Source organism: Struthio camelus, chromosome 3, assembly GCF_040807025.1.
Source record: "Struthio camelus isolate bStrCam1 chromosome 3, bStrCam1.hap1, whole genome shotgun sequence".
Classification (NCBI taxonomy): domain Eukaryota; kingdom Metazoa; phylum Chordata; class Aves; order Struthioniformes; family Struthionidae; genus Struthio; species Struthio camelus.
In genome coordinates, this window is record NC_090944.1 from 108,535,884 (window position 1) to 108,558,701 (window position 22,818).

Sequence of the window (22,818 nt, forward strand, 5' to 3'; positions counted from 1 at the left end):
ATTACTGTTTTGTATGATAAGGATTTACAAATAAGAGGTTGTGTTCCAACATGAGTAGTCTCATTATGAATGGAAATGTGGGTATGTCCCAGTTTGTAGTGCAAAGACCTGATGTCACAGCTACTAATCTACAACTAAAAAAACCACATCATTTCTGAAGGATTTCTCTTGCACATCCAGTCAACATTCTCTAGGCAGACAAAATAAATTCTACATAAATCTCAGCTAAATACATGTAAAAAAAAATCTCAGTAAGCATCACCAGAACAGCAGGTCTAGTCAGTTTAAACTTAACAGATCATGAAATGAAGCCAAATTAATTACTTCTACTGTTTGTCTCCATGTCAGCTTAAAAAAAAAAAAAAAAAAGCTTTATAAGCTTTATTTTTAAATATGTCTACATTTTTAGTCATAATTATATACATAAAGCATAGAAATATGCAGGACCTCATTCAAATGATAACGTCTGCAGATGAGTTACAAAGATTAATGTTCTCAGGACATGTTTTAATCCTCTTTGTGATGCCTAAGAGCTTTTCTATTGCACAAGTGATGGCTGGGATCATAATCAAAACTCTTAGGGGCATGTGCATAGGGAGAAAGCTATACCATTGACAATTACCTAAAGTGTTCCTCACAGCTGATTTAGATTTCATTTGTTGGAAGATGTCAGACTAAACCTTTGGCCATCTCAATGCCATAATGTATTAGTTCAGCATGAGACCTTTGCTGTAGCCAGATATGACTATTTCTGACAAACATGCTCCAGGATGACCATGTGTGTCATTCTAAAAGCATTTGTTTAAGAGTAACAACTCATAGAAGACCTGAAAGCAAAAGAAAACACTGGAGTCAATCCAATTGATTTGCTGAAGACAGAGAAAGAACTGAGTCAGTAGCTTGATATCATTACAGACACTGAACATAGGCAATATAACAAGTAATCAAGTACGACTGGCGTTCCAAGGCAGATGTGCTATGCCGAGAGTAATGAAGACCCAGGCTTTTTCCAGCGAATGCAAACCAAGAAATTTCTTATTTAGATGAATGACTCAATGCTAACAGAGAACAAAGCACAACTCTTGTCAGTTAAGGACCACGCGGCATGACAGAGAGGGTCCAGGGTGGCTTTCCTAATCCGTGGGGCATTTTGAGGAATGAGTTGAGCATGCATCATCTGTGGTCTTTTTCCCCACACCATAGCTTCTGTGCAAACAAAAACCCATTATGCAGGTCAAAAAGTGCAATAATTTTACAGGCTGGATGATTAGGGAAGCAGGAATATGGGGGTGGGGGGTGCATCACAGAGGATAACCAATGAACACTTTCCAACCTAAACAGAGAGGCAGCACTGTAGACCACTGTTTCTGTGTCTGTAACTGCTCACGTTCCCAAAATAAACCAAAACATCCTCTTAAAACTTTTCCTCAAGTCCCACTGTAAATTCAGACTAGATTCTTACCTCAAACAACAACATTTAATCACTGTAAAAAGAAGCAGTTAAGTCAAGTTACAATACACACAAATAATTAAAATCTGCAGCTTCAAATAATGTATTTCTGAGCCTAAAAGGTACCTATTTAAAATTGCAGGCAACATGCTATTCCAGATCTAGTTGGCACTTCGGGAATTTCACAGAGTTTACAAGAAATTCCAATTAATTCAGTTTTTTTTCCCAGAAGTTCTAATATCTGTTAACATCATGCACATACCTAGCACATCTTGCAGCTTCTCCAAATTTGGAGGATCTATATGTTAACCAACAACAATTGCCCAGTAAGTTGTGGGAGGGAAAAAAACAAGGAGAGATATGCACAAGTGCATTAGATTAAGCAACAGACCTAGAATGAAGGTGAATCTTTTGAAGGTCATTCTGTGCATGAAAGCATTTTAACCCCTTTTTCATATTTTCTGATTCATTTAAAAAGCTTAAACAAAGGCACTTTGTTTAAATTTTCTACCCATTTCCTCATCCATGCTAAGAAATTCTTTTTTCACAGAAAAGCATCCTCTCAAATATGACTTCAGTAAGCTTGAAATGAAGAAAAAAAAAAAGTCTATTTAAGAGAGTGTTCCCTACATCTGTACTGACCAGGATCAGAGTACTCCTGTGATCATTTACAGAACGTACAGGGGCATGCATTGTGCTAGGCCTGCATCTGGAACAGATGCAGTGCACATACTGGCCCCTCATTAAAGTCACTCTGATGATTCAGAACAAGTCATAGAAGTGTCATTTTTGTGGGAGCAATGTGTGTTTACACTGATCATTCACATAGGAGATAATGCTACTTCCTTCGCTGAACACAAACAAATGATGTGGCTAAATATTTTGCAACCTTATGAGCACAGCGAGTATCCCTCTGCTGAAACCCCATCGTCCCTGGAAACCTCCACAATGGTACGTATACTCGTCGTAAAGATGCAACTACAGTTCCAGATAGCTGCTTTCCTCACTCAGTCACATCCAAGTTGTCCAGGCTTTTGTGAGTGGTATTTTAATCACCTTTGTTATTTCCATCTTCTCATTCTCATAATAGGTGGTGTCACAACTAGCTTTTCAGAGCTAGTTTATCTTCAGATAAAACAGCTGAGCCCTGGACTTCTGTTGTGGAAGGTCCTTCCCAACAGTTTCATAGTGTTCAAACAGAAAACCAAAGGTTCCTCAATATTCAAGATACAATAGGAAGATTCAGTTCTGAACAGCTGCAGTTTTGGAAAAAACAGAATAATTAGCACAAACGACACTCACCTCATTTCAGACACAAAAGTAAAGCAAATACGAAGGACAGCTTTGTGAAGATAGACACAGTGTGGGGAAGGTCAGCTGTGTGGGTACCTATTACCTTTTTCATTGATTTGCCTTCATTAGAAGATGAAGCAACAAATGCGAAGCTATGGGTTCAAAGGCCTGATCTTCACAGATATCTAAACAAGTTTAAATATCCCCTAAGGAAAGAGATTTTGAATTAATACAGGGAGGGGAAAGGCAAAACGAAAGGAAATGTTTCTAAACCTTTAAGATTTCTAACCACTGCAGGCAAAGCAGAAAAAATAGTTCATAGGTTTTGAGTAGCAAAGATGGCTGTAGACAAGCTTTTATCAAACTCAGTCACCAGATAGTGTGCCAGAATTAAAAGGGAGGAACACTTCCCTAGGGAAAGGAGATGACTAAACTTCTAGTGGAGAATCTGATTACTCGGCTCCGTACACTGTGGCATTCATTCCTACTGTTAGCTAGAGCATCTCCCAAAGGAGAGAAAAGGCATGATCTAATGCTGAGAACCATACGACACCCGGACTGAGTGCAATGAATCAAGCTTTGAGTGGAGATGCTGATTTAAAACCTGCAAGAGTAGGTCAGAAACATAATGTCCCTCAGTACCTACCTGATCAATGTTCCTGATTAGTAAATTGCATAACTATTCACAAAAAAACCTGCTATAGCAAAACAAAGAAATCATAAGCTATCACTGACTCGGGTGGTAACGGACATGATGAGAGCTAGACATTCTCTTGAGAAACCCAAAAGAAGCTCTTTGAAGTGACCTCAAGGGGACAATAACACCACAGGAAGAATCTTATGTAAAGCTGAAGACAGCTGTCTGCTCAAAGAGTGCCAATTCATAATGACGTGGGTGTAGAGATGTAGCTTTTCTGTACTCCAGAAAAGCCAGTCTTCTGAGGACAGCCCTGTTGAATTACTGTTAAACAAGGTAGCTGGGCAGAATCTCTTATCTTGTGACTAGCACGAAGACGTGATGGAACGTCTTCCTGTCACTGCCAGAATGGCCCTATTAGGACTGAAGGAGCTGGTCCGCAAGCTCACGTAGGGAAGAGCCAAGCCAGATTTTCTCCTGTGAGCATGCAACCTCTGGCTACAGAAAGATGGTAAAAGCTCCATAACTACAGAGGAAAAGGAGGGCTGGCCACCAGGTACATTTTGTGATGGATTAGAGGCAGGGATCTGGTCTTGTGTCTGCCCTTCTGTTTCCACCTATGATGGGATCCTCCCAAGAAGCAAAGGAAGGTCCAGCCACATTCAAAGTCTCACACAATCTTATACTGTTAGGTGGCACTGGTCTTGAATGGAGTGCAAGAATTGGAAATAGCACCTTTGTTAAAGTCAATTAATTGCCTGAAACTGCTGAAGACTTCTGGGCAAGCTCTGGAGGGCACCAAAGTATGTAGTGCAATAGGTGATGAGCTGCTGGAAATTGGCTTCTAAGGCATCTACCAAGAAGAGCAGCCAAGTAGTGTTTCGACTCAACCTTTCCAGGCAGCTGTAGCTCTGGAGTTCTTGCCAAGCTTAAATTCCTCAGAGACACACCAGACATCTGAGAAATTTAGGAGGTCTTAAAGTGATACAGATACCCATCTTGGGAAGGGTTCTATTCCAAGTTTATGCTAGAATGATTTAGGAGTACCTTTTCCTTTCCCCTCCAATGTAGAAGAACCTAGCTGATGCGACCTGGAATAAGTATTGATAGATTTTGAAGTCTGGAATCAAGATGAAACTAAGATCTTAGAGGAAAAACAGCTGAAGATGTTGATGCTTCCTACAAGCTCTTGGCTTAAAAACCCCTATTCGCAGAATGTTTCCCAGGTGCTTTTTTCTGAGAAAAAATGAACACTAGCAATATTCATATGATGGTCAGACATGGCTCTGACACATTAGGACAGTTTAAAGCTACATCTTTGTACAAAACCATGCCTGCAAAAGACAAGAAAATATATCTTCAATTAAAAAGATTAATAGTTCCAACTCAACGAGATGGTTAAAATAACAAAGGGTGAAGACATCCTCCAACCAAGTGTATATGTATGTTCTCCAACAATGTATATGCCATACCGGGGAACAGGAAGGGAGAGCGTTTTTATGAATATTACTACAGCATAAAATTATTTGGCTCAAGTATCAGGAACCCATATGCATACCCATAACATGAATGGTTATATGGCAACCCCTTGAAGGAGAAGTCTGGCTTTTTTCTTCTTGACACATAATGAAATTGAAGACAAACGGTGTATAAATAAAACTGTGCGTTTCAGTTGTACAGAATGATAAGAATCTTAAGAATTCATTGGCTCATGCCAAGAAATCCTCCTTGCACACTACTTGTAGGTTATCTACTTTATCAGATTGGATACAAAAAATAAAACGACAGAAGTAAGGAGGTAAATACAATGCCTCCACAACAGAGCTTACAAAGAGAAAACCACACTTTGCGTGGGAAGAACCCAAACCATAGCTTGACAAAAAGGCTAGGTTAGGAAACGAAGGGCATACGGCAGTGAGCACTCTGCATGGCTGTGCATTCTGAAAAAGAAGAGCTGGTTGTGTTCACAGTATTCAGTTATCACTTAGGTAAGAAGTGTTTGATTGTAAGTAGTCAGTGTATGTCGTCTTGGGTTTACCACTTGGTGAAGAGAGTCAAATATTCCCAAACAATACAAACTAGTTCTTCTATTACGCCACTTATCAGTAAACTTCAAAGTACTCCACAAAGGGACAAAGTATCATTATTCTTATTTTACTAAAGGAAAACCTGAGACACTAAGAGGTAGTACGTCCAACTTACCCTCACCTAGCAACTCTGGTTCTAAGCAACTCTCTTCTATGACCTTTAACCGAAATCTGTCCCCGCCTCCCTGCCTCAAAACTAAGATAAATTTACATATTCCTCCTAACAGATGAGAAGTGTAAGTAAAACTATTCAAAAAATTAGAAACCTCCTATAAACAGCATTTATTAATCATTTTGTAAGCTTTAATATGAGAGTCCTACTGAAGTTTTATAGCCTGCCCGACTTGCTAGATTCCACAGGACATCTGATGGGACAGAAGAGTATTTTTCAGAACTTTCATTCCCTAGACCGACAATGAGACTCTCTGACAGCTAAGTGAGAAAACTCTCCCGAACAGGACATCAGTGCTATTTCACCTGCACCTAAGCTATCCCATTTACTTTTGAGGAGCTCAGATGTGGAGCAATTTTAATGCTTCTCATACCACCACTGCTTCAGAGGAGAAATGGCACCAAGAACCCTTTTTATGAATCCATTTGTCCAGGTCTTCTGGGTTCAGTGGTAAGAATAGGGCTTCAGGAATCTCTGTACTATGCAGAAGACCCCCATGTTGCTTCTCAGTGTTTGACTTGGGTAACCAAATAAATGTGTCTGCGTACAATCAGAAGCTTAAGAAACATCCCATATAGGTCCATCATTTCTTCTACACAACTTGTACTATTGTACACAACCATGCTCATTCTAGGAGCTCCCCTGTATTTATTCTGTGTAACCAGGCATTTTGACATCCTGCACAGTCAATAGCTTTCCTGGACGGATTTTTCCCCCCTAAAATTCTCTCCCATAGAGAAGAACACACACAAGAGAGTGATTCTAAAAATTTAACTTCAGCGCACCGAGTGCTTTGAAACCATTTCAAGATACTTGTTAGTTTTCAGTGCAGCACTTGCACCTTACTTACCTAAACACTCAAAACACGTAATAATTAGTATTATGAATGATCTCCACAATAAGTTTAACAGAATTATAGCTTCATATTTCAAATAGTTTGGAAGAGGTAAGTTAATTTCCATAGCTTACATTTATTAACCAATTACGGATTCATTTTAGCAGAGTTCAAGACAATTAACCTTCTGCATATTTCAATGAAGCGAAAAACAAAGGTAATCTCATAAACAGCTGAAAACATAATTTGCTTTTCAGCATTTTATGTTTTAAATTATTAGTTCACTAGTAGCGGGAGATGGAGAAAGGCTCCAAACCTGTGTAGAAGGGCCTAGACTAAATGCATTTTCAGGAGGGACACTCTGGAAAGAATATAACTAACAAATTAAGAAAACTGAGATGCTTCAACAGAAAAACGCACACTAGTCTTTCAAAATGTTACATCGCCTTTGTTGCATCCGGTTATAACTGTTCATTAGGATAATTTTGCTAACCTTTTACAGTCTATAGATTTTGTACCCAATTGTTTTAGGAGTAGCTTTCAACAAGGGTAAAGGAGAACCTCTCCATTCAAAGGAAACAATTATGTCTATTCCTTAGTTTGTGCTAACTGGGGTTGTCCTCCAGAACACATGTATATGTCATGTAACAAAATCACGTGCACTCAGTCCCTAGATCAGGGAGGTGGGGGGGGAGAGGGAGGTCATTCATAAGATCTGAGGGAAAACTCACCAAATTAAGAACTTGCTGGAATTCAAAATGTGATAAAGCTTCTAAAGACAATAATTATTGGTCTTCGGATTTCTTTGCTGAAGTATTTCAGATACAAGAGAAATGGACTGGAATAAACATGAGCTACCGATTAATTTTCATCAGTTACTTACCCCTTTCATGTGTACAACAACTAAATACCTGTAACAATACATATTTACAGTTTGGCTTCAAAATGAACTCCTTAAAAACACAACTTTTTGCTCCCAAACAAACATAAAAAGAAAACAATATGGTAGTTTATACCCCATTTATTAAGACAGATGCCATCTATTACTTAATACACTGAGTGGGTAGCCATAAATCACATTATTTTCTTACTATAGTAAGTTGCAAGACAGTTTGGCAATCAGTTAATAAAAACAAATTAGGCAGGGTGGAGAAACATTTAAGCTGCAGCAGGTTAAAATCCATCTATGCAGCAAGATCTAAAACAAAGCACAGTTATACAAGGTGCTGGCATTGGGCAAGTGCCATCACGGGCTGAAAGCGGGGAGCTGGGGAGTGCCGGCAGCCCCACGGCACTCCACTTCAAATGCTTGTTAGCCAGCTCCTCGAGTACCTCGCGGGGCTGCCAGGGGCCTGCTCAAAAGGAATGTCGGGAAAAGGTCCAAAGACCGTCTGGGCACCACTTTTTTGGACACACACCAAGGACTGCATCACCAAAGCTTCAGTTTTTTCTGAGCAGTGATCAAATCATTTTGTAAGAATGAAGGCTTCTGGTAAGAAAGTTTATAGTGCAATCTGAATTAATTTGTGCCCACAGTGTCATTACTCATTCTCCCAAAACAGTTTAAATATAATCATGTAAGAATTTACTATCTTTATAAAGGTCTTACAAAGCAGTGCTTGTATAGTCGGTGACTACATATAGTTGATTTTAATAAATACATCTCTTCATGCTTCTGCAAAACTACAAGTATGAAAGCAAGAAGTGACGGAGCAGCCAAGTACTTTTGTACCTTTCAAAAGGTATTAAAACCCTCAGGACCCTAAAGCTTAATCTACCTTATCACACAGGAAGCACATGCAATGTTCGATTTAGCAACTTCTCACGGAAGAAAAAAAAAATGTAATACAGCTTCCTCTTTCCCAACTTGCCATCAAGTTATAACTCTTGTTGAGAAGAGTTATAGAGGTTGCTTTACTTCAGATAAGGAAGTTCAGATATGTTTCTGCTTGTCTGTGCAACTGTGTGCTCAACAAGTAAATGTGTAACAAGAGTTACATAACAGATATACAGTTATATATTTTTTTCTATTGAAGACAGGGAGGGGAGGGAAAAAAAAAGTCGAGCATCAGGAGCTTCAGCTCATAACAGATACGTTGTGTTGGCCATAAGAAACCTATCTGATAACAGCTGTATTTCTATGCAAGTTTACAAAGTGAACGTTCCTTCAGCTTGAGAACTATATACACAATAGTTACCCGGATACCAATGAATTTGGAGACGTTGGGAGTTAACATCCAATAAATATTCAATTTTTGCAAATGGAATATTTTATAAAATTAATAGCAATGGCAATGCTTCATTGAAATAACTTGGATTTAAAAATTTACATCTCAAGACAACTATAAGGTGCAAGTCCTCAAGAGTTTTTGTTTCATTTTTAAGTCTTTTAGATATAGCAATTGTAGAAGAAAGGAGAAACTTCTTCAAAAGAATCTTCAAAAAATCTTTATCACAAAACATTTGCTTTATAGATCTTTCTAAAAAAAATTAAGCGTTTTCCTTTTCAAAGCCCTCAACAGTAGCATTTTTAATAAAAAAAATGAAAAACTACATAAAATTCATGCCATTAATGTCAACTGCATGTGGTAGATGCAACCAATGGTCAGAAGGTAAATGACTCCTTCCATATCCCTGTTATTGTGAAAAGGGAGAGAAATTAGCACTGTTATTCCATATTTTGTAAGAGTTAACACTTTAAAAACCAATGGATTTGGTTTCTATTGTAAGCTTTAAAAAAAAAAAAAACACACTATTTCATTATAAACAAAATACTCCCTTAGTTAAGAGTCAAGAGACATAGCTGTTTAGGTAAGTTTGGCCATAGAACCAAACACACACACCAAGCAACTAGCTATAACGTAACGTAACTACAGCTTAAGATACAAAGAAAACAGTCCTTCTACCTGCAATATGTGCAAACAGAACAGAGTTCAGAGAAAATTTTTAAAATCCCAATATATTAATGTTCACCATATTGGTGTACTTCAGCTAGCTTCAAAAAACCTGTGAATGCACATATGCTTGGAGGCATCTTATTAACATATATGGACTACGTAGATTCTTGAAGACTGTCAGATTTGGTACACAGGCAGTAATTTTACCATAATACTTATAGGGAGAAGGAAAAAAAAAAAAAATCAGACTCAAAGAGCACTTTCATTAAACTAAATTTGAATGGCTTTAATATAAGACATCAAATATTGTGATTCTAGAAAGAATCAGAAAATGCAATTAGTATGTTTAAGGACACAAACTTGCTGCATTAATATTTCTGCTAAATATTACATTTCAAGTTAGCTTTGAAAAACGCAAGAAGCATGCTCCCTGCAGGTTCCTCTCTGTAGGGCACTCAGCACCTCTTGGCATTGCTCAGCGCATTATAGATTTAGTCTTGAATGCAACTTTGCAGCAGATGGAGCTCTGAAGCATGCTACAAAGAGTTCTTAGAAATCTGACTTGCATATGGACAATAAAGCAAACCAGTTTTGGATCAAAGTTCCGAATCTATGCTTGTTTCCAACTGGTGCAGAATCAAAGTTAAATATGGACTTAATAACATGAGTGGATATGCTGTCAGAACAACATCTACGGAAGGCTTGAATTGGTCTTATCAAACACTAAGACACAGGTCTTTCAAAGACTATAGGCTTCTGACTTAAAGAGCACCGCTTTTTAAAATTCCCTTGGACATGATTCATCTGTCATCCACTGTAATCAGTTCAGGATCTTTGAGTCTTATTTTATTTCACTGCTGAAGAGCTATTACTGACAACACAAGTGATATTTTCTTATAGAAAACAAATACCGTATTTTAAGGAAAGCTGACTACTTATGGAGGCAATAAGAAGTAAATATATTAAGTACGTTATCTAATGGAAATTTGGGGAAATGAGTATTGAAGCATATTACATTTCAACTCATTAAATCAATAATAGTTCTAACATTCATCACTTGTTTTCATAAGGAATGCAAAAAAGTCTTCTAGTGCATTCAAAACTGGAAATATGCAAATGTAAAACATGGCTTTGCAACTTATTTTCTTATGAGAAGTTTCATTCTGACAAGCAAGTTATTCAGACCACTGGTGTCTAAACGCCCTTAAGAGTATTTTCAGAGGAGTTATGCCTTTGAAATTGATTGAGGGGAGTGGGTGGGAAAAAACACCACACACCTCCCCTCACGTATCAAAAACTATTCCTCCCTAACTACAAGAGGACTAAGAAAAAGGATTTCTAAAAAGATTAGGATTTAATGCCCTAATTTTTTTATTGTAACAGTGTTCTATAAATGATGATCTAGTCATATAGTAAAAAATAATCTCCAAGCACTACGTTTCAATGCATTCATGACATTGTTCTATTTACACACATTTTCAATGTTAGATATCAGGTTATATGGAAATTAAAGTTGTTATAATTTCCATCTCTTGGTAAAGCATACTATAGCTGCTGCTGACTTCCTAACCTATGGTGATGTTTGTATGTATGTGTAACACCACAGCTGAGTCCTGCTAAGTATTCAAAGATCTTAATTCTCACACAGAACTACCATCTTGCTTTTTTCAAATACGGTCAAAAGACCTTTACGAGGTCTTGTAAAGTAATCCCACAGAGTAAGCCCTTTCTATAGGTTTCTCCAGAAATGAGAATCACCTCCAAAGAATACTTCGCAAGATTAAGACTCAAATAGCTATCTATTATGTAATCCGATGGGATTTGAATCACGCTAACATACCTTACATTGAAACTTACTGCTAAAAAAGCAATCAGTTGTTTGTGCCTATCTTTTGAAGAGGATATCTATAAGATTGTCTAAAGAAATTCAGAATGCTAAAGTATGCCCCACCAACAGAAAAAAAACAGTTCAATATCTACATTCTCAACTTACTGAAGTTTCAGTGCCTTTAAAACTGAAGATAAACAAACTCATTGATTAAAAATGCACTGCAACTTGAGTAGTCAGCACTCAAGTCTACTATAATTAAGAAAGCTTGATTGAATTTTTCAGCATAACTACATTAGCAAGTTATTCTCCTGTATATTTCAGTGAAGCAAAGCTTTAAAAAAAAGTCATCAGAAATAGGCCATTACTAAAAAGGTTTGTGTTTTAAGGGATCCTCTCCATAAAGACTCTATTTCGCAAACGCAAGAGCAAACTTTCCGAAATGATGGTTTGGTTCCACCCTCCGCCCCCAACCCAAGATTCACCGCACAGTAAAAAGTTAAATGAACGTGTAATCTGACTATGTTAATATTGTTATAGCTAGAATCTCACCGGCTAGTTTATGACAAGCAACAGGTGCAAACAAAACCAGATCTCTATATTGAGACAAAGCTTGGCTGCAAGTTGGCTATAAAATACTAATATTAAGAGCAAGCCATATAGTAAACTCATCTGGATTTCAAATCCAATTGAGGGAACAGTGAGAACGACACAGTGAAGGTACACTTGGGTGCAACTGCATGCTGGTGATTTTTTTTTTTTCCTCTTTTTTAATGTAAGCAGCTATGCTTAGAGCAGATTTTAAACCAGGAGTTGCATATCCAATGACACACACACAATTCAAAACTTAGGTGACTGTTAGCACATTTGTACACATACATACATAGTGATAAGTATTTACATATTCTGAACAAAGTTTCATTTTAACAGTTGAAGTATTTTAACACATGGAAAAAGATAAGCCACTACAAAGAATGCATAATGGGATCACAGATTTTCCACAAGCATATTAACACATGTTTTAAAGTGCTTTCTGGGTGCTTCAAATTAACCCCTTTCAGTCTGAGCTTCTACGTAGCGCTGTTCCAGTCATTACAAAATTATTCAAAATCATTTTTCTTCAGGTGCACTGTGAATTCAAGAAAAACGATGACATTGTTGACATAAAAGTTTTTAGCCCTACCAACATAAATGAATACATTACTTAGGTTCAGATGAAGTTCTCCAATACTTTGGTTTAATCATAATTTGGGATAAACATTTCATAGAACAGAAATTGCACCTCTCCGCTTTAACTTTTCCCACTAAAAAAATACCCCATCATAAACTGACAGTATTCTTTGGTAAAAACAGGACATTTGACCAATTTGTATATATGTATTTATTAAAAATAGACTAAAAGTGAACAAATGCCACAGCTGTACTGTCAATTTACAGGAATTAATAACCATTCCTAACTTAGTGGGGAATACCAAATATTAAGCTTACCAGTCAGCTATATAATTGGCTGAAACACCTTCAGCAACCACTATAGGGGATCAATATTGTTTTGAAACATTTTTTCCTAATGTTTATCCTCTACATTGCAAAAAACGTTAAAATGCTCTATGCCTGCAGACAAGTCCATTGTTTTGCAGCAACCACAGAAACATTGCTTAATGGTGTACATTGTTAGGTTTCTGATAAGCAACGTAACATAAACCAGGAATACGGTGCGCTCACCAACCAATATTCAGCTGCACAGTATTTGTGCATTAACCATATTAAGTACTAGGAAAGCCTACTAAAAATTCAGTTAACTGCTACAAGTTATGTGAATATATAAAAACAGAGCAGATATACAAGTATAACACTGAACATACTGTACTTTATTAGCACAAAAAGCTGGAACAAGGCACAGCAAGCAGAAAAATACATCAATAGAAGGGTTAGTGTAGCATACAAGAATAACGTTTATTGTACTTGCAGCCAAAGTGTTCCCTACCTCGCACAGGTCACCGCCATAGAGAAGTAAGTTATAACACACTGTAGCAGCTGGTAAAGAAACTAGGGAGCACTCATAACGGGTACAAAACATTAACAAGGGCCAGGGCATTCCAACAAAATTTTAGTGCAAAAATGTCTAAGACAGAACTGTTTTAAGTTCCATCTCTGATTAAATAAGCAAACAGAACTCAGAATTTTGTTTCCAAGTCATCCGTTGAAACTATAATCAGTGCATATTATTTCAAAACATTTTAAAAAGCGCTCATGGAAAAATATTTACAAATAAAGTGTAACAGTACCTTTGAAACCTGACATTTCTTTCAGATATCGGTCAGGTTTTGTATTCTGATTATAATAATTCAACCACTGGCAATTTTCTCCATAAAAATATTAAACAATTGTAAATAATTAAACCTTTTTTCTCTTTACCATTATCTTTCATTGTAAATTACAAGTAGTCAGGCCACTGATTTCTCTTTTAGAAAAAGCTGCAAACTTTTGTTTCACGGCAATAATCTAATTCTGCATTCTGCCACTTAAATTAATAATCCACACTGGAAGGTATTTAACTGTCCATGATAGTATTACTTTTGCTAACAATGCCACTTAAATCTCCAAGTGTGTTAAACAGAATTACAGTACTGAGCAGACATATTCAAGTCTTCATGATTAGGAAACCTTACATGCTGAGTAAAGCATGATTCATCATCAAAACACCATTAACTCTTCCTGGACTGCAAGGTCTTCCCTGCTTCTAATGAACTGCTCTTCATTTTTCAGAAGAAAATATTCTTACTCACTAGTATTTGGAAACTTGTTTATAAGCTAAATTAGTACTTTGAGTAGTGGAAAATTTGTGAGAAGATACTTTTTAAAAAAAATACTTCAAATACTAGCAAAAATGCTCCTTTAATAAAGTATTTATCAGCATTGCATGAATGTCCCACGGAAAATGCCTCATAGTTTCTTCATCCAATTACTACAGCTATAAAAGAGGAACAAAATATTTAGAAATTAGCAAAAATATTTTAATTAGGCCTTAATGAAAAACGTGCAGAATTGTGTCTGCTTATTGTTTCCAAGAGGCATCACAATTTAGTTTGATTAACAGCAGGCAGCATCTGACAGGATACTAACAATGAGCTTAAATAGGATATTGCAAAAAGCTAGACATAGTTGGTGCACTTGCTGCAGTTAAACTGTAACACACACAAAAAAAGCATGTTCTATAAGCTTAGTGGGGACTCTGGATTCCATTTACTTTGTTTTAATCGGTTCCCGCTCCAACCATCGCACCCTGACTTTTTGTTTATAGTGATACTCCTTTAGAAAGTCTTGCAACATTGAAGGTAAAGGAAGGTCATCAATTCCATCATACGTAGTGCACCTGCAGATTACTGCCCGGCAGATATACTGCAGACTAAAAGGAAAAGTCCTGTTCAGAGATACAGTAAGTAACGGTTCAAAGAACATGCAAGAGCTAGGGTCTTTGTAGTGCTCTAGAAGCCCTGTAACAGTGGAGGAGTGAAACACACAGGGATCATGAGCATCAAAGCTAAAGTTGTGATTCCACTGCTCAATGCGTGCATGTAGGGATCGGTTATAACGGCGGAAGCTCACAGAGAAGAGGTAGTCCTCCTGTGCAGAATCCCTGAGCAAAAAAGTGCCTTCGGGTTTACCCTCCAGAAGTGCTTCTGCTTCATAACGGTCCATCACTCCCCAGTAGCATGGGTTACCCGTGATCTGAAGCAAATCTGGCACAAGGCAATGGATGTAATCAATCTGAGTGTGTACTTTCCAAGCCCCTTGCCTGCTGATATGGCCATGGCTCTCTCCAGACATCTGACGCTGCTTCTGCCTGCGTGACTGCAGACAAAGTGTTGTCGTGTCCTCTTCTGAGTCACAATTTCCTGGTGGTGGCACATTTTTGTCCCCAGTCAGCTCAGTCATACCAGGGGCTAACTTTGGTCCTAGTTTATATAATGGATTAACTTGTGCTGTAGCTTCAAAAGTATGTATTTGGGCATTGGGCGGGGGGTCAACCCCTTCTTCAATACTAAGTCTACGTCTCTCTCTGAGTCTGTCTTCTTCATCTTCTGTAGAAACCAAGGAAGGATCAAATGTATCAAAAAAAGTTGAATGTGGACTCACAGGTGCTGTGTGTTGTTTAATGAGATGCCACTTCTGAGCCAGATCTGAGCCAGCAGGAAAAGGGCATTTCTCAAGCATTAGTTCAGAGAGATGGATTTTTCTTTTGTTAGAGAACAGAGGTTTGGACTGTTTGCTGTAAGTTCTCATGGGAAAACAGAGCCCAACGGTATCCTGTAGACGCTGTCGCAGAGAACGGCTACCTACTGTCCTGTTTGATACTGTATCCATATCATGAACAGAACTCACCCCATACCTTCTCTCTCTCCTCTGCAAACCACTTCGTGTTCTACCAAATCTTTTTTCAGTATCCAAGGAGCTCTGGGTTTTGGTAGAGCAGGAATGTTTCTTCTTCCCACCCCAAGGAGCATGCCGAGAGTAAGAGTCCCTTCGAGCAAGTCTACCTCCTGTGGCGACGCATGAGTCGTTCTCTTTCTCAATGCTTATTTCAACTATCTGGGGAATTTCAGTGACACAGTTTTGGTTTCGCCTCGCTGAATTCTTTGAAGGACTTAAACCTAATTGCAAAGCAATGTTTTCCCTCAAAGGGCTGCTGGGTTGCTGTTGAGCCAAATCAGTTATCTGGATAGCTTTCTCTTTAGCAGATGAACAACTACTGGAGCTCACAACTACATTTTCACTTTGGCTTCCACTTTCATGACTGAAGAGATTCTGGCACCTGTATTTGAAATTGTTCCACATCTTTCCCACTTTATCCATGGATTATGTTATCTAAATTCAAGAGGAGAAGAAATATTAAAACACAGTTTTTAAAAGTAAGAATACTTCTTCAGTTATCAATTAAGTTACTGACACAAAATGACTTTGTTGATTGAACCCACATTTGAAAAAGTGCCCTAGTATCTGTATCATTATGTAGCATCAACATGCTACATTCGGATATCTAGAAAATCGGCACGAAGGAAATGTTTGGGAGATTACAAACATCTTATTTAAGGACAGGCCCTCCCATTATTCTATAGGATCATTAAAAACGTAAGTAGGACTGCAGTTGTATTTGATGGACACTAGGTATTATGCAATTTCAAGCTCTTCATTTTAGGTGCCATACGTACAGTAAGACTCCCAATAAGCAGCAGTAAAATAAACCCTGAAAAGAACAATTCAAGTCACTCCAAACTAGGAGAGCAGTTAGCAAAATCCAGCAAGTTCCCTGTAAACTTCTCTATACACCACCTAAAAGTGAAAGCTCCAGCCACAGGCCAGGTAATTCCAAGCTATACCTGACAAGAGGAAAGAATGTAGTACAAAGTTAGACATTTAGGGGGTAGAAAAAGGAGACCACCAAAAAACAAGACAGCCAGATACCAGGAAAGCTTTAAAATTAAAGTTTGAAATGTTACCAAAAGTCATAGGTATAAAACAACTGAAAGAAGAAAAAAAAAAAAAAAAACACACACACCACTTTCTGGCATTACTTCTTAGTAAGTCATGAAAGAGTGAAAGAGCCCAGGGAGCTTCTATCTTTAGCTAGAGTTTTTAAAAACAAAGCAGCTCTGCAGCAGAGACATGATGACAGTGAATCATGAATATACAGTAAAAAGATAAAAACATTAGCACTGCGTATTTTGCAACTGCTGCTTCAGAAACCGAGTTTGATAATTGGAACAAGACTGCCAAAATACAGGACTGCCCTAGGACACACAGAAACAGGCTAACTCTATACTAAGAAAAAGTCAGGCTGTGCCAAGCTAAATTAGATCTAATTAAGTTCCGAGAGAAGTGCTAAATTGATGAAAGCCTAAAACATGTCATCTTATTTAATTTAACTCTTAATGGAAACTGTGTTGTATGGATATACATTATTTTGAAGAAACATTCCTCTGTGGCTGCAGTACTGTTCTGTTCACAGCTAGAAAGAAATCTAAAGCAGTGACCAAACCTACTGGGTCTCATGAGATAAGCAGGTGGATGATAAACAGGTAAGCAACAGTCTAGAGATCCAGTCTCAAAGTCCCTTAAGACAGAAGCACAGCTACAAGCCTACAATTTTATAGCAGCATCCACTGAGACTGAGAAAAAAAGTCAGAGGTATAGCTTGCATGAGAATCCTGATAAAAGGATAATGAATGTGAACCACCTACTAGCTGTTATGAGAGCAGAAAGCAAAAGGAGCAAAAAAGTTTTTTTTCCACCCCCCTCCCTCAGACACTCCAGCAAAAGCAGTAAGGCAGGTATCTATATCCAATAACATAAAATAAAGCCTTAAGACTGTAGTCTGGACTCAAGAAGGTGGACAGAAGGAGAGGGGAAAAAAAAAAAAGTCAAATCTTAACATTCTCTGGAGATTGCTGGTACAAGTTACCTAGAACATAGTGCTAATAATAACCTGAGTAACATACAAGAAGTTATTAGAAATGGATATAATATTTAAAATAAGTTTTAGACAAAGGAAAACCTGCAAAAAAAGGTTATATTTAAAAGAACTTATAGAGAGCAGTGCAGATGCGAAAGTGAAAGCGTGTAAAGAGATGAGCAAGGAATGTCATCCTGATTAAGAAATATTCCTAAATTAGACTTTTCTTTAGCAACTCCAGGCCAAGCTGGGGGCAGGAATTGCTCTCAGAGCAGCAGAACGAATTAAGTCATAAATTTTACGGATTTGTAAGAACCATACAACCATGTTTTCACCCCATCACAGTAACTGTATAGCTGTTTGTGCTGTCTCATACAATATGCACACTGACCAGGAGGGAGCACATGTTTGAGGGCCACCAGCCTGTGAACACAACACACATAAGGCTGCGTTCTATCTACTTTTTTTCCCCAAGAGGTATATCCATTTAGTTCTTTTCCTCTACCCAGCCACCAAGATATATAAATTTAAACTATCTTTGCAACACCTACTATCCCCATTGTCAAATTCAGCTGAAACCATTAAAGAGGTTTAGAATTTTGGAGCCGAGGGACATAAGGGAAAAGATAGTAGATAACAATGATATAACCTTCATCCCCTTGAGACAGTCAGGCTAGAAACAATACATATGTTTGGGACGATCGACTAGAATTTCTTTTCTGACCACAGAGACAATCATACACTATTTAACATGACATTTATTCTCAAATGTATGCTCTGCATTTACTTTGGACGATTAGTCTAGAATGTCTTTGGACTGTTATACAGGTTGAAAGTTCACCCAAAAAATCTAAAACACACATCAATCTCTCCCTCCCCCCACCCCACTCCCATGATACTGACTTCACAGGTTGCACTTTCCAAAAGTTTAAATTTAAAGGGTAACTACTCTTTGGTCATACTCAAGAGAATATAGATACCCTTCTTACCCAGAAAAACATATGAGTCACTGTATCTTGTCTTGAGATTATACCTCAACGTGAGCTTGCTAGATTCCTTCTCTGAGTGGTGGGCAACATGATTACTACAAAGAGAAAAATAATACCTGTGTAAGTTGTCAGAGTACCTTTTCATGCAGATACTTACAATTTGTCACTGATATCAAAGCTTTTTTAAAAATAAATTATATGTTAAACATGCACATAGAACAGCCTGCTCATTTTATATTTATTCTGCTTATTAACATAAATAAAAGGCTTCATGGAACTTTCTCTTCCTGATCCATTAACAACATTTGTAAAATAGAATCCAGGGGAGGACCCTCCAATGAAGCTCTTGAGAAATAAGAGCAAAGCCACAGCATCTGGATCATTAAAGTGCCAGACACAGTGGGCATACTCAGGCCTGCAAAAAAGGTTTCCACACGTTTTGGTCTCAAGTCCAAAGCAGTGGTTCCCAAGTTGTGGTTGGCACTGCCATGAGATCACCTCATACTGCCTCTCCGCCTTGTTTCCAGCTGCTACCTCACATCAAAAGGCAGCTAAAAATACACACTTTTCTAATATTACTTTTCCAGGTAAGCAACTGCTGTACTTGCCACAGGGATGTTATATGATTGTGAAGCAGGAGGAATATGAACCAGGATTCTAAAAATGGGAGAGTGAGTGGAATATAAGACAAGTTCTTTATTAAAAAGAGTAGGTCAGCACGTCCCCAAAATAATCGCATTGTTTTTCAGAAACGCGAGAGCAGTTGAGGGATTTAATAGAGCGTGCTCACATCAGTATCAGAAATATAGCAGGAACAGAGGAATAACTTGCTTCTCCACCCTAGAACCAAGCCTAGGACAGCAGTAAGAGTTAGCGGAAAACATTAAGAACTTACGTTGCCGCTTTACACATAAAGCGAAGAAAAATATTTGCATATGATGTATATTTACTGGAACAAAGACTATGAGGTTGACTCATCACATTCAGTCACTAGTGAATACTAGAAGTTAATTTTCCTAGGCAGCAATTTCAAAGTAATGTCAGAAAAGTACTAAGCATTATCAAGTTTCCACTCACTTGTGGAAGCATGTCACTTGTAAAATTGTTAAAATGCCCTTTAAGCTAGGCCATACGATTACTAGTGAACAATTCCATAAAGATAAGTTCCTTTCCACAGAACAGAGTTGCAAGTTACAAAATCTTGGCATAAAACTAAGATTAAACCAAAGGCAAGAGAACTTTACTTCTGCAACTCTAACATTTACAGCGCATCAGTTTCTTCTTTTCTATTATGCTACTAGCAAGTCTACAAAACACAAGACAGAGTAAACATTACTATAATTGATACAGAGGATGGGTCTTAACAGAGCAAAGGAGATGTACAACTTCTAGAATAAGGACTATAAACTTTTCCATAAGCATTACTTAAAATGTTAGGTCATCCGTATTCCAAATAAAACCAAAAACGTCTTTGTTTTACACAAGCGCACAAGTGGTAAACGGGCTGCATACTAACTATTTTGATTAATCAAAAGTCTGAAAAGGACATAGACGCTTATCTTGAAATTACAATAAGTACCGTTACGTATGAAATCTCATACGTCACTCCATTATTCCTGAGCTCTGCTCAGAAAGGTGAAGAGTCAGTGTACTTACTGCCTCTCATGTTATATCAACATTGCTAGCTAGCTGACACGGCCCGCTCGACAGGCTGCCTGGCGGCTACAGGAGGGAGCGGCTGCTTCAGGAACCCTTCTTTGCTAATGGAAAACACTTTCTCGAATGTGGGTGACGGTCTCAATTACCTCTCAATTCCATGTCAGAATAAAACTTCAGTCAGTCATTCTTAAAGTCTTTCATCAATTTAGGCAATCTAACGAGCTCATATTTCTTTAAACCAAAGTGCAGCAGGCTTGCAGTTTCACAGATTTCTTGCAGTAGTACTACTGTTGACAAAACACAAGTTACTTCTGAAATGGCCCAAAAGCCATCTTGAATTGAGGAAGTAGCAATGCCAGTGGTTATTCTACCTTAATCAAAAAAAAAAATGTAATTCCATCAAAACCCCCAAAGTGAATTAATCAGTTTGTAGATATTTTTTTTCAAGAAAAATTATGCTAATGTTCCCAAAATAATTTCCTTTCAACTAAAAATAATTTTATCTACTTTATAGTGGCATAAATACTGTATAACATATTACATTTCCAGAAAAAACAGGCATAGCGTGCTTACTGCAGAAATAAGAACCTACGAAGTTTTTTATTTAGGTATTTTCACATTGACAAGACAGCTTCAAAATATGGAAAAATAATTCTTACAAGTCAAAAATCAGTAACCTGAAGGGGAGGGGGGGCAGGAAGGGGGCAGAGAAATCACAGTCTGTCTGCTCCTTGCAAAATGTTTAGCTCAGTGCCAGCATAAGCATACACTGGCCAAGCAGGCTACAATATTCAGTAACATTGTGGCGTATCACCTTGGACCATGGAGGTAGAAGTAAAGGGAACGGAGAGATTCGACACATCTACTGTTTGGATTGTTCCTTACTCTAAAAGGATTCACTTAGCACTGAGGAGAGATTCAACTATTAAGGACATTTTCTTCCATTACAGTCTGCTGGCTGAAGTGGTTAATGTCCTATATGCTCACGGCCAATTGCCTACCAGCTACTGCTCCTGAAGATCTGCTAACATAGCTGCTCACATAAGCACTCAACCTTATTCGGTCATAATGAACAAGGTCTGTTCATTTAAAGTAACCTACCTACTTGAGGAAAGAAGAAAGAGGAATACTAAGCCTCACAAAGCAATTTCCTTCCTTCCTATACACAGTTCCAGAAATAATGAATTACTGCTGCAGTACTAGAGACAACTTAAACACCCCATATATAAGGAATAAGTTGGCTTAAATGGAAAATGCATTTTTCTACACATACACAAAAAAGTAGCCACTACGCACAGTTTGAGGAATGGATTTGGGGCCTGGAAGGAAAAGTTGGTTGATTTTTTAAATAGACAAGGTGATGTGTGCAAGTTTCTCAAGGTTTCATGACAGTCTTATTAGGGCAAAAAAAGTACTACTGCTTTTTCCTAGCAAGCTCTGATAACTTGGAAATATGGTTGTGTAGGAAGAATATCTGGAGGTCTGCACCTCTAGATCACTGGCACCTCACATATTTAAACTTGCCAAGAAGAGGTAAAGGACGCTGTGCTATAATTCCACCAACTCACAAAAGCGGTATAAGTCAGCGCTGTGACTGAAAGAAATTGCCTAGGTCTCTTCCCATCTATGACCACCTGTGGTGGTGCAGGGCAATACCTGCACACTGTATGGCTGCTCAGAGAATCAGATCAATGAACCGATCCAGATTAAAGTGAATTACCAGAAAAAGTGTAAGTGTCAATAATTTGCTCAGTCTGGTTTATGACTTCTATGCAAACATTCATGCTAGTACAAGTGAGGAGCTGATGAGGAGGCAGGCAAAGGCAGTCAAGGCAAGATTGCTTCCTTTCACAGTAGTACTGGTTTATTCTGCTCATGGTGGCTCATAGACAGCTATTCAAAGGAGAATTTCAGTCGAGGCCTATATATTAACCAAATTTGTTGCTCTGGCTGCAAATAAGGAGTTTAGGACTGTATTTAAGCGGTTTCTTTGAACGTTCACATTGGAAGAGTTCAGCCACTGAAAGTGTTTATTTCAAAAATAAAATGCTGAGTTGGCTGGATGTGTCCTGCTAAAGCATACTAAAAGCTACAAGTTTCAAGGACTAAAAGTTGGCAGACTGTCAAGTCAAAGAAAAATCATGATATTTTGCCATTGTTCCAAGCTGAAAGTAGGAAGTAATCTCCCCCCTCTCCTTGCTGCAGATTCACAATGAGCAAAAAGCAGTCCTAGCCTGGATAGCTGATGTTCTGCCAGCTTCTTTCCAACCAGCTATGCACTGGTAACCTCAGTTCAAAAATACTGCCCCAAAGTACTCTGAACAGCAGGATATGTCCTTGTTAGTACTGCTATGCCTTGGGGAATAAAAAGGACAATTTCAGGACTACATGTGTTCACAGACAAGATTGTAAAATATCATAGAGTTGCTATCCATTTCTTTTCTGCTCACAAAATCCTAGGTCCCTAAAAGCGAAAAATTCAAAGGAAGAAGGGAAGATGAACAACATCATATCAAGACA

General features: G+C 38.0%; 1 protein-coding gene across 12 annotated transcripts in view; it reads right to left on the reverse strand.

The window, feature by feature from the left end:
• Nucleotides 1-12,038: 12,038 nt before the first annotated feature.
• The window catches only part of SOCS5 (suppressor of cytokine signaling 5), a 101,963-nt gene continuing 91,183 nt past the window's right edge, over nt 12,039-22,818 (reverse strand). For 6 of the 12 annotated variants that reach the window (XM_009676272.2, XM_068939599.1, XM_068939602.1 and 3 more), the window contains 2 exons: nt 18,640-18,734; nt 12,039-16,065 (listed from right to left, as the gene is read on the reverse strand). In XM_009676272.2, coding sequence (XP_009674567.2) covers nt 14,443-16,053 — 1,611 coding nt within the window. In that variant the 5' untranslated portion in view covers nt 16,054-16,065; nt 18,640-18,734 and the 3' untranslated portion in view covers nt 12,039-14,442. Of the gene's footprint in view, nt 16,066-18,639; nt 18,735-20,444; nt 20,596-22,818 lie in introns of those variants that run through there. The other 6 variants (XM_068939600.1, XM_068939607.1, XM_068939601.1 and 3 more) reach the window with 4 other exon arrangements.